Consider the following 12,480-nt stretch of genomic DNA (forward strand, 5'->3'; position numbering starts at 1 on the left):
CGTCCCTACAACCACAAACACCACCACCACCACCTCTCCCGTGCCTACAACCACAAACACCACCACCTCTCCCGTGCCTACAACCACAAACACCACCACCACCACCTCCTGCTGCTGCTGCTGTCGCGGTCTCCGCGTGGCGCCGCGGGCCCAGGGGGAGGCCTCGCGGCCCAAGAGCGGCGCCACGGCTCCCCCCCTCCCGCTCCTGGCCCCTCCCCCTCGTCCCTCCTGGCCCCTCCCCCTCGTCCTTCCTGGCCCCTCCCCCTCGTCCCTCCTGGCCCCTCCCCCTCGTCAATCCTCCTCCCGTTCGCGACGTGGAGTGAACTCAGCCCCGCCCCCCCCGCCCCCACCGCCCCCCCCCCTGCGCGGCCCCGCTGCCCATTGCAAGAATGGCGGGAAGCGGTCGCGGGGCCTACCGCGCGCCGCCTCTCGCGTGATTGGCTCGCTTCGCGTCACGTGGGGAAGGCGGAAGAAGAGTATGGGGGAGGAGCTGCGCGGTAAGGGGCGGGGCCGTGGAGTCACGTGGTGGGCAATGATTGCCAATAAGTGGGCAGGGATGGCTGTACGTCACATCCGGTGATATAGGACACGCCCCTTCGTGACGTGCCTCACACTTCCTTCCGTCCCGCGTGCCGTCAACACGAGCTCAGCATGGCGCTGTTGACCGTTGGCGTTCCGCTCTTGGCCATGCTTGGGATGGAGATCTTCATTTATCTTCGTTTTAAGCTTTCCATCTCATACTTTTACCGCGAGACCACGACGCTGCAAACGGAGAGGATGGGCCTGCAGAATGTGGAGCTCTGTCAGAAGAACAAGACCATGGAAGTGGAGAAAGATGGTAAGCTACCATTTTCTTTGGTTCTTTCGGTAAAGTCACGTAGAATGAGAATAAAATAATAAATTGATAAAATAAAATAACACAATAATATTCTCACGACGTTTCGGCCACAACACAAGCGGCCTTCATCAGGTGAAGGGGACGAGACTGTCTGGAGGACAGCGCTGGAGTGAGAAAGCCACGCTGAGATCGCGATCTTTAAGCTGTGTGAGAAGAAACAAAGCGCCTTGACAAAGGAATTAACATAATTTAGCATTGAAATGGCTGAGTGATTAGCTTGTGACTGGTCACAGAAAAGGCTATGTTAAAGTTAAAGCATACACATCCACAAAGGCACCCCTCGACAAAGGAATTAGCGTAGAATTTAGCATTGAAATAGCTGAGTGATTAGCTTGTAACTGGTCACAGAAATAGCTATGTTAAAGTCAGAGCATATACATTCACCGAGGCACCTAGTACAAATCAAACAGGAGAATTTAGCATTGAAATAACTAGGCGAATTTAGCATTGATATAACTGAGTGATTAGCTTGTGACTGGTCACAGAAATGGCTATGTTGAAGTTAAGGCCTACACATCTGAGCTATTCACAGTAACTGGGTATACAATATATAATGAATACTATATACTGAACCAATAAAAAACACAAAAATTTAAATTACCTCAATGTTATCAATAAACTCTATATTCTCCAATCAGCTAAGCTACCAACAATAAGTCGTTATATATCACAATGCTATATGGCGAAAAATGGGTGGATTCTTACCCTCAACTTTAGCACCACGGATAGCTACGGGTCCCGTTCAGACGGACGAGTTCATCGATGGTCGGAACAGAGGAGGGGGAGAGAGACAGCTGCGAGGCACTGTTATACTCCATGTTGTAAACCATACCATTAACCACGGTTAAGCTATCCGTGTTGCTAAAGTTGAGGGTAAGAATCCACCCATTTTTCGCCATATAGCATTGTGATATATAACGACTTATTGTTGGTAGCTTAGCTGATTGGAGAATATAGAGTTTATTGATAACATTGAGGTAATTTATAATTTAGTATTTTTTTTGGTTCATGATATAGTATTCATTATATATTGTATTGTATACCCAGTTACAGTGAATAGCTCAGATGTGTAGGCCTTAACTTCAACAGCCATTTCTGTGACCAGTCACAAGCTAATCACTCAGTTATTTCAATGCTAAATTCGCCTAGTTATTTCAATGCTAAATTCTCCTGTTTGATTTGTACTAGGTGCCTCGGTGAATGTATATGCTCTGACTTTAACATAGCTATTTCTGTGACCAGTTACAAGCTAATCATTCAGCTATTTCAATGCTAAATTCTATGCTAATTCCTTTGTCAAGGAGTGCCTCTGCGGATGTGTATACTTTAACTTAGCTATTTCAATGCTAAATTCTATGCTAATTCCTTTGTCAAGGGGTGCCTTTGCGAATGTGTATGCTTTAACTTTAATATAGCCTTTTCTGTGACCAGTCACAAGCTAATCACTCAGCCATTTCAATGCTAAATTAAATGCTAATTCCTTTGTCAGGCGCTTTGTTTCTTCTCACACAGCTTAAAGGTCGTGATCTCAGCGTGGCTTTCTCACTCCAGCGCTGTCCTCCAGACAGTCTCGTCCCCTTCACCTGATGAAGGCCGCTTGTGTTGTGGCCGAAACGTCGTGAGAATATTATTGTGTTATTTTATTTTATCAATTTATTATTTTATTCTCATTCTACGTGACTTTACCGAAAGAACCAAAGAAGATGAATCCTTGCAGTCACGAAAACTTTAAATCGAAATTTAAGCTACCATTCTTAGATGTTCTGTTTGAGAGGAGACCTGATGGCTCATTTGGGCATTCTGTCTACAGGAAACCCACCCACACAGATTCCTACTTGAAACCTGATTCCCACCACCACCCAGCCCAAAAGAATTCTCTCATCAAAACTTCATACCATAGGGCTCATTGCATTTCGGACCAACACCACCTGACCAGTGAATTAAAACATGTACACCTGGCCCTCAAAAGGAATGGTTACTCTGACCGTACCATCCGCCAAGCTGTTTCTCCCTCCATACAGAAACAACCACTTGATACTCCGGCCAAAACCATCACACTACCATATATAGCAGGCGTTACTAAAAAGATTTCCAAAATTCTAAACAAACACAAGATCCAGGTCCGGTTCAATACAGTACACAAAATTTGTGATCTGATCCCATCCGTGAAGGATGGCATTCCTGACTTACAGTACCCCGGGGTTTACAAATTGAGTTGTACCTGCGGTGATTGCTATATCGGGGAGACAAAGCGACATGTCTCTGACCGAATTCGCGAGCACAAATCAGATTTGAAACACAGCAAAACGAATTCTTTGCTGATCACTGTTACAACCATGTGGGTGATCACGATATAATTTTCTCCGATACCAAGGTTCTTTGCAAACCCACGGGTTTTTATCAGAGATTTGTTCACGAGGCAATTCAGATCTACAAACACAGACACAATTTCAACCGAGAAGTTGGTTTCAAATTAAGCAACCATTGGAAAGATGTTCTAAATCGAACTAAACATAAATTCATTTCTGTGGTACAGTATATTTTTCAAGTAGTGGTACCCCAAACTTTCGCAGCTCTCAGCTCCCCCCCCCTCCCGCTCCTGGCCCCTCCCCCTCGTCCCTCCTGGCCCCTCCCCCTCGTCCCTCCTGGCCCCTCCCCCTCGTCCCTCCTCCCGACTCGCGACGTGGAGTGAACTCGCCCCCGCGCCCCGCGCCCCACCCTGAGCGGCCCCGCCGCCCATTGCAAGAATGGCGGGAAGCGGACGCGGGGCCGACCGCGCGCCGCCTCTCGCGTGATTGGCTCGCTTCGCGTCACGTGGGAAAGGCGGAAGAAGAGTATGGGGGAGGAGCTGTGTGGTTAGGGGCAGGGCCGTGGAGTCACGTGGTGGGCAATGATTGACAATAAGTGGGCAGAGATGGCTGGTACGTCATAGTGTACGTCACATCCGGTAATGACGTCACGATAAATAACAAGCCCCTTCGTGACGTGTCTCACACTTGCTTCTGTCCCGCGTGCCGTCAACTCGAATTGAGCATGGTGCTGCTGATCGTTGGCGTTCTGGTCTTGGCCATGCTTGGGATGGGGATCTTCATATATCTTCTTTTTACGCTTTCCATTTCAGACTTTGACCATGAGACCACGACGCTGTCTACGGAGAGGATGGGCCTGCAGAATGTGGAGCTCTGTCAGAAGAGCAAGATGCTCCGTCTGGAGCTACAGCATCAGCTGGAGGAGTTCATGGAGAACCGAGAGACTCTCCAGAGAGAGATCAGGAGCCTGGTTCAACAGCTTAAAGAGCGCCAGTTGGAGCTGGAGCCCACGAGAGTGCCTTGCAGGGAGAGCAAGTCTCTGCATGCGGATTTTCTCCGAGACTGCAATGCAGCACAGCGGCAAATGTCGCTGCGCTGTGAAAACGAAGATCTCCGGAGGTCGCTGCACGCCCACCTGAGGAAGTTGAACTTCCTGAATCCGCAGAGAGGGCAGGAACAGTTTAGGCTGCGCGGGAAGCTGGTGCGTCACGAGGACATGTGGCATGGGGAAAAGAGGCTGCAAGAAGAGAACCTGCATCTCCGTAGCCAGCTGAAAGAGCTAATATGGACCGTGTCTCAAATGTACAATGATGCCACCACCACCGACGCCACTTCCACCGCCGCTGCCACAGCTTCCACCACCGCAACCGTTTCCACCACCACTTCTGCCACCACCACCAAGCCCAAGAAGATGAAGAGATTTAGCCATTGGTTCCGAAAATTGCTGAAGTGCAAGTCGGCCATTTAAAATATTGGGGAAATTGTGAAAATGACACCACCCTAATTAAAACATTACTCAGAAAGACAAACATACCCCATAGAACATCAACAAAGTCATATATAAGACAAAATATCGTACATTTGCATGCAACACTCTAATAAATACTGTATTGTGAGCAAAACATAAAGTTACTTAAATGGAAAAAAAATCTGTTATTGTCACTTACCTTTAGTCCGGATGCCGGTCTGCTTGTCGGGAGGGGGCGTAATGAGTCCCTGCACACACGGGGGCGGTGGGAGGGGGGTGAACGTCCATACACACACACAACAGCGACAATCATCCGCTGTATAGCCTTACCAGAATGTTGGGGCAAGCGCCTGTGAAGCTCTGAATGGCACACGGGGTGAATGGCCAGCACCCTGCCCGGCTGCCTCTCTTTATCTCTCCATACACGAGACTCACAGGCGTACATGCGTCCGTGCACACACGCACAACAACAACGCAACAACCGTCGTTCACCCCTAAGTGGCGGTGACATCACCACAGCACTTGTGCCATGCTCGGTGCATTTTGAGACCACGTGAAGTGTCGAAGGCTGGCTGGCAGGAGGTCATGTAATAGACGCAGGTGCCATGGATTGACTTAGGAAGATGATGGGCAGATGCAACAGCCGTGCTCCCCACTGTGCCAACTTTATTTGTGTCAGTTGTTTGGCGCTCTGCTCGTTGTTTTGAGCCTCGCTCCTCTGCCCTATGCTGTTGCTGGAGGGCAACTGCCTCCACCTTCCCAGCAGCGCCTTTCATGAACCTCCTCCACAGAAGCCGATCGTGACACTGCTGATACCAGTCATCAATAAGTCCAATCAGCTCCACATCCTTCTGCACCACATCAGTCCATCTCTTCTCTACCCCGTACCACGCCCATTTAGCACCATCTATCCAGCCAAATTGAAGCTGCTTGGGGATGCCGTGACTGCATACGGACTGCATGACACAATCAACGCAGCCTCGCTTGCTGGAGGAGCCCACAGATGGGCATTTGTCCAGATATTCTAGGAATCTGTGAGCTTACAAAGTCCAGTCTGGTTAAACCCTGAATAGATCGTGGGCAAGCTAACCTTAATGTTCCTTTCGAGAGAGATAAGGGAGGGTATAACTGGCCGAGAAGACATGAAGATTTTTATGGAGTGACATGCCAGGTAGCTTCCACACTGTTGAGCAGCTGATGAAAATATAATGCTGCTCGAATTATTTTAAATGAGACCTCGGCTCCCAAAACGGACTTGATCATCAGCACACTGCCCACTCCACTCTCTCCTCAGGTGCCCCAAATACATGAGGAATTGAGGAAGGGAGCATTTTTATGATGTAAAATACCCAGGGAGGTGATTTGTTTTCGTGGGGCTGATGGTAACGGCCCATATTTTAGTAGCATGCTTCATGTTTAGCTGTAGTGTCTCCAACTTCTCCTCAGAGTGGGCAGTAATCACCAGATCATCCGCATTCATAATATGGTTTAACAATAGAGAGCCATACCATGACCGGCTCAGGCATCGATCAGCCTCCCATTATATCTATACCAGATAAATTCTACTGGTACATCCATGGAAATCGTCTCAAACTACGTAGTCAAAGAAAATGTTCAGTCGTGTAGGGGCCAGAGGACATCCATGTCGCACATTACTCACACATTCTATCATCCCTTAGCTCCATTACGTCGATTTTTCATGAGACAGCAGTTGTCTTTCTATTGTTTATATATGCTTTATCGAAAGAAGAAAATAGTATATTTGCTTTAATTACTGTAACTCTGTGTTTTATTTAGCTTTGGTAATTTGGGTGATCCAGGTCTCTCTTGCAAATGAGACTCATCCTGGTCGATTTAGTTCTCGCCTTGTTCAACTCAATTAACTGGTACTCACTCCATTATGAACTCACCCAACTCCTTAAATCTATGACTCACGTAAATACTCCCTCTCTCTCCTCATGAGTCATATATTTACCTGATCACACAATCACCCGATCATTCACTGTCAACCTCACTCACGCACTTTTTCATGCTCTCAAGAATGACCCACCCATTCTATCACTACAATAATCATCATCCCCTTCCCTCATTGACCCACTGGTAAAATTAAAATACTCGACAGCAACAACACGTGAGATTGTACTCAGGCTTACACTCACATGTGTAAAGAAGCTCCTTTGCAGGTTCCATTTGATAGATGATTTATTTCACGATGACGTATTTACAATGCAAGAGTACGACTCACACGAACCTTCCCCCGTACAGTAACCTGTACCTGTTTCAACCCATCTCCACTGCCCCCACTATAAACTTTGCCATCAAAGAGAAGTGAAGTAGAAGACAATAGAGTCTGCTGAGAGAATCTACCGGGGAAAACTGCTGGAAGTTACCAGGGCGTGGCCGTGCGGGTATATAAGGGGGAGCGTGGCCCACAAATGGGGTGATGCCTTGGGACTGAAGAACAACTGCAGGTGGACGACATCGGGGCCGACTGTTGGAAACCAACATGGTGGAAACCATCAAGAAAGACTGTTCGAGATTAATCTACTCTATTAGAAACCACCGGGACTGCAGATAGTCATAGCCTTGTGCAGCGTGTGAGTCGCACTCTCACCTTGTAAATATGTTATCGTCGGGAATAAATCATCTAGAAAATGAAACCTGCGAAGGAGCTTCTTTACACATGTAAGAATGCAGGACATGCTTTATCAGCAGGCTGTTGTTTTTGTCTACAACAGACCTATGCATGCATCCTGAAAATGGCATTTGATTAGGATTGTCACCTTCAACCCATTCTGAAATCGTCCAACTACCAAAACCCTTGTCTGCATTATACCTAAAACTTGACCAACGTGGCAATGTTATTTTCTCATTTTATTGACAGTAAACAAAAAACATGGCATAGTTTTTAATTTCCCTGTTAACTTGTACATACGAGTGGAACGGTGGCACAATGGTTTGTGCATTGCACTATGAATCAGGCCACTTGAGTTTGATTCTCGGTTATAGTTAACATCAAACAAACTGGCCATGAGCCTTTTCGTTATCAACCCACGTTGAGAAGCATGATGGCGTATGGTGAAACAATCTCCATGACTGATCCCGTATGGGAAGACTTCACCCATGACAATGGTTATACATTTATTATTGTTTTTGTTGTATATTACCACCAAAGGTGTAACTTCATACCTGTTAGCCAGCCTATATATACTCATAGATAAACTTTCGCCTAAACACCACCATTGGGATGAAGCTGACTTGGTATCTTCCATACTCTTTGGTTCTTTCGGTAAAGTCACGTAGGTATAAAATAAAATAAATCACGGCGTTTCGGGTGCAACACAAGCGTCCGTCATGAGATGGCAAAGCATGATCTGCTGTTGAGGTAGAATGTTTAAAAGAGTTTGAAATGGGTGTAGCCCAAGGGCCATAAATAAGTGGGCGGGGCTAGTGATGTTAATGTGAGAAATTAGCATGTAAATGTAATAACGGAGAGCGGCCTCCTCGTAGAGGGCATCAAAGTGGCTATGTTAATGTGAGAGATTAGCATGTTAAAGTAATATCGAAGAGTGGTGGAATCCAAAGGCATGAGAGTGCAATCCAAAGGACATGTGAGCATGAGAGATCTAAGAGAGAGGCATAGAGAGAGACACAAAGAGTCGGAAATAACAGCTGATATAGGCAGGTAGGATGGAAATATCAGAGTCATAAAGAAGGAACACCACTCTGTGCTATCGTCTCCACCAAAGAGTATGAATCCCTGCATTCATGAAAGCTTTAATTTAAGATTATTCCAGCAGACTTTACCGTCTTGTACCTCGAACCTTCCCTCGTACGGTACCATGCACCTGTTTCCACCCATCTCCACTGACACCACTATAACTTTTGCCATGTACAGTACCCTACATCACCCTCTTCTGCCCATAAAAATATCTGTCCCGGCTAAAACTCTAATTTAACAGGTCCCTGCAGGGTGGGCTGGTAGGAACATTGGAATTTTGCGCAATTTTATTTTTACACCCCAATAGCACGAGATTTCACTTCGTTAAAGTATTGAAAGGGGACGGACGGACGGACGGACGCATTAATCTATTGCAAGCTGGTACACTCATCTATTGCAGGCTGGTACACTCAGTTTACAACTTCGTTCCTACCAGTAATAGGGAACTCTATGTGGCAATCAATGGGATCGCACACGGGATTCAATGATGTGGGCATGGAGTACAAAACATTTAACCTCTGGGTTAATGCTTAACATAGGCGCTTGAATCAAAGGGGGGAAGACATTACAACCCAACTTGACCATTCAGTATCATCACCAAACTCTTACGTGGGCTGCCCTATTGAAGGTGTACATTCTTAGGCAAACAATACGCAACATCATTAGCCCTACATTTACAACAAGCCATCAATATGTACTGTAGGTGTGGTCGAGCAGCACATTCGACCCGGTGACACTCCTCGGCACCTCTCGAAATTAGTCCGTCGGCCTCCCTCATCGTGGCCATCTTCATTCCGGTCGATCCTGAGAGGAGAGTGCGGGGGCACTATTTCTGTGAGGAGGATGCTCCCCTCCCTGGCATTCGTCATGACGCCCCTGGACACGGCCTTTTTGAGCCTGAACGATCCCTTGTGACGTCAGTTCTCTATATGGTTTAGGCCTTTAGGGCGACTCGGATTAACCACCCATCTCTGGCGTCCCATTTGGATGCGAACACTTTGCGGGCAGAGGATTTTAACAATTCCACTGGGCTTTGCAATGGATGGTGTAGTTTGGCGGATTTTCTAACCCGGACCTCAGGACAGTGTAACCAGGCCCGATCAACCTGTTCAAAGGGTACAGGCGTCTCCGTTCTTTTCCGCAACCGTTTGTTTGCTATTTGCGATCTGCCTGACTCTGCTATCGCGGCTTCACGAGCTTCACATAGCTTTTTTAGTGGCAGTCTGAGGGAGGTTGGCGACGACACAACTTTATCAGGGAAAGCCACCAGTTGGTCCTCAATAGGTGGCTCAGGGTCTCTCCCCTACATCCAAACGAAGGGGAAGAGCCCGGCCGATGCATGTGGCACTCTACAATATGCCCCTAGGACCCCTGGGATGTGCAAGTCCCAGTCCATCTGATCACCATTTACAACATGGCACAACATTGCGGACAGCGTGCGGTTAAGCCTATCTACTTGTCCATCACACTGCAGGTGGTACGGTGGCGTTCGAATTTTCTTAGTACCCACGATATTACAAACCTCTCGCAACAGATTAGTAGAAAAATTCTGACCCTGGCCTGTTAGACGTTTCTCAGTGGGGCCCTTGTCCAATACATAGCCATGGAGAAAGGCTTCTGCTATTATTGCAGCCGTTTGGTCATGTATTGGCCATGCAACGAGCCAGTGTGTGCAATACTCCATCCCCTCGAGCAAATATATATTTTTTAATCCTTGCTGTTTTAGGAAATGCACCCAGGATATCCAACGTTACTAGTTCGTTTACCCTCACCACTGCGATCGACTGCAGTGGAGGCTGTATAGGATGGGGAGCAGGTTTCCTTTTTGCACACTCCTGACAATGATTACCCGCTCGCGTACATCTTTTGACATCACTGGCCAAAAATATCGAGCCTGCAGTGTGAGCAATGTGTTTCGGTGGACCAAGTGCATTTGTTGTTTGGCGTGCACTTCTAGTAGCAACTGTTTTGCAAGGGTTTTTGCACCACTAGGCAACAACGCTGCATCTTCATGTCCCACCTCATCAGGAGACCTCGCCATGGGATGAATGGCTCCCCCTTTTGACCAGTTTGAGCACATTCAGCTGCCTGTGCAGCCAATGACTATAATTTCATCCTATTTTTGCAATCGGATTCATTCGGTCCTTATCAGCCCAAGATCATGATCTGCGGGTGGTACATCATTTTCTATCGTTGCTGTGTTTATTGACATCACCTGTCTCGGCGAGTCAGGGAGGGTCGGTTTACACCATGCTGCTCCTGTCGCTGCTGCTACGACCGATCTCACTAACTTTTTCCACTTATCCCGAGATGTTGGCCCAATTTTCCCTGTTGTTTCACTCCAGGTCGATGTGATCGAGTGGTGTGCTAGTGATGTTGGTGATGAGGGTTTTGGAAATGAGGTGCACGTGTGATCTGGCTGGGTGTACAGGCGACACCCCTGGGTGTTTCTTGGTTGTCTCGGGATGACTTCCCCTCGGCAACCGCTCGCGATGTGGCCCGGCCTCCCGCAGTTGTAGCAATATATCACCGCATGGTCCTGGATTCCTCCGTGGTTGTGCCATGGTCGCTGATGCTGTAGTTAACACCTTGAATCGTTGAACCCCTGGATGGCAACAGCCATCTCTTTCAAGGTCGCCTGCAGATCACCCTCCATGCTGGGCATTGCGGCGGTCCCTGTTGTTGCTGTCCCTGTTGGCTCCGTTGGTCCTCCTGCTCCTCCATTCTCCATCACCCTTGTCACATGGGCTGCTACTTCACATGGTGCCCTGGGATCTGTGTGTGCCCAGAGGCATTTAGCAAACTACATTGAAGTTTGCTCCCTCTCTGGCACAATCGGCAATGTAATGCCACTTTGATAGAGAAGAGTTTGTAGCCGCTCCACCACTAGCACGTTTCAGGTTGTCATGTCCATCGTTGAAAATGCCACATCTGCAACCGCTTGCAAGGTACTTCTATAAGCCATCAGTGGCTCGCTCTCTCCTCTTCTCCAGGCCGAACATTGCTGCCTTGTGCTGGACGCAGGACAGAAAACATCGGCCATCCCTTGACAACCGTGTTGGGTTGTGGCAGGTTGATTTTCCGGGATCATAAAGAAGGCCAATAGTGCTCTGTCATCCAACACCGTAGGAAGCAATCGTAGCACTTCGTTGTCAATCAATCGGCTGACTCTGACAGCTGCTTCAAATCTTTTGATGAATGCAATCCAATCGCCTCCCGTATTTTTCTGCATGGTGGTTAAGGTCTGTTGAACAGCTTCTAGTTGTGGTTGAGTCATTTGATTGGTTCCTGCCTGCTGCTCGACGGGGGGAAGCGATGGCTGCTGCCCTATGGCACTTTCTCCTCGCCATTGCGGTCCATGGTGGAGATTGATCTGGCTTAAGCCGTGCACTACCTGTTCTTTCCTTTTCTCTTTTCTTCATCATCGAAATTATCAGTCGATCCACCACTGAGGTAAGGTGGTCCAACCTGTCCAACAGCTGCCGCCAATTTTCTTTGTTCGGCGATGCTGGTTCTTGGGTCTTTAGCGGAGCATCCACTTCCATCGGGAACTTGGCTGCCAACGGGGTCCGGCTCTCACTCGCGCCATTTGCCGAGTCTCAAAAACCCGGAGCGCTTAGGGTTGATGACTCGTCCTCTGCAGGAGCTCTTCGGCGGGTCTTCCTTCTTGAACTTGTAGACTGTATCCCACCACTGCCACCAGAAGCTTCTTTGCAGGTTCCATTTTTGAGAAGAGAGTGCAACTCACACGCTTCACAAGGGTATGACTATCTGCAGCCCCAGTGTTTTCCACTACATTCATCTCGAACAGTCTTTCTTAATGGTTTCCACCATGTAGATATCCAACAGTCGGCCCCTATGTCATCCACCTGCAGTCGTCCTTCAGTCTCCGAGCTAGCGCCCCAATTGCGGGCCTCGCTCTCCCTTTTCTACCCACTCAGCCTCGCCCTGGCAGCTTCCAGCAGTTTCCCTGGTACATTCTTCCAGCAGACTCAACCGTCTTCTACTTCCTTTCTCTTAAATGGCAAAGGTTATAGTGGTGTCAGTGTTGATGGGTGGAAACAGATGCAGGGTACTGTACGAG

The 12,480-nt window shown here is 48.0% G+C and overlaps 1 protein-coding gene across 1 annotated transcript; it reads left to right on the forward strand.

Moving 5' to 3' along the window:
- The first annotated feature begins 584 nt into the window (after window positions 1-584).
- LOC142923170 (uncharacterized) lies at window positions 585-7,335 on the forward strand. Its single transcript, XM_076064104.1, has 2 exons — window positions 585-838; window positions 4,020-7,335. Exons 1-2 carry the CDS (start codon window positions 652-654, stop codon window positions 4,673-4,675), a joined length of 843 nt encoding a protein of 280 aa, XP_075920219.1. The 5' UTR covers window positions 585-651; the 3' UTR covers window positions 4,676-7,335.
- Window positions 7,336-12,480: the final 5,145 nt, after the last annotated feature.

Source organism: Petromyzon marinus, unplaced genomic scaffold, assembly GCF_048934315.1.
Source record: "Petromyzon marinus isolate PM22_M1 ecotype Great Lakes invasive population unplaced genomic scaffold, UKy_Petmar_22M1.pri1.0 PM_Scaffold_31, whole genome shotgun sequence".
In the NCBI taxonomy this organism is placed as follows: Eukaryota; Metazoa; Chordata; class Hyperoartia; order Petromyzontiformes; family Petromyzontidae; genus Petromyzon; species Petromyzon marinus.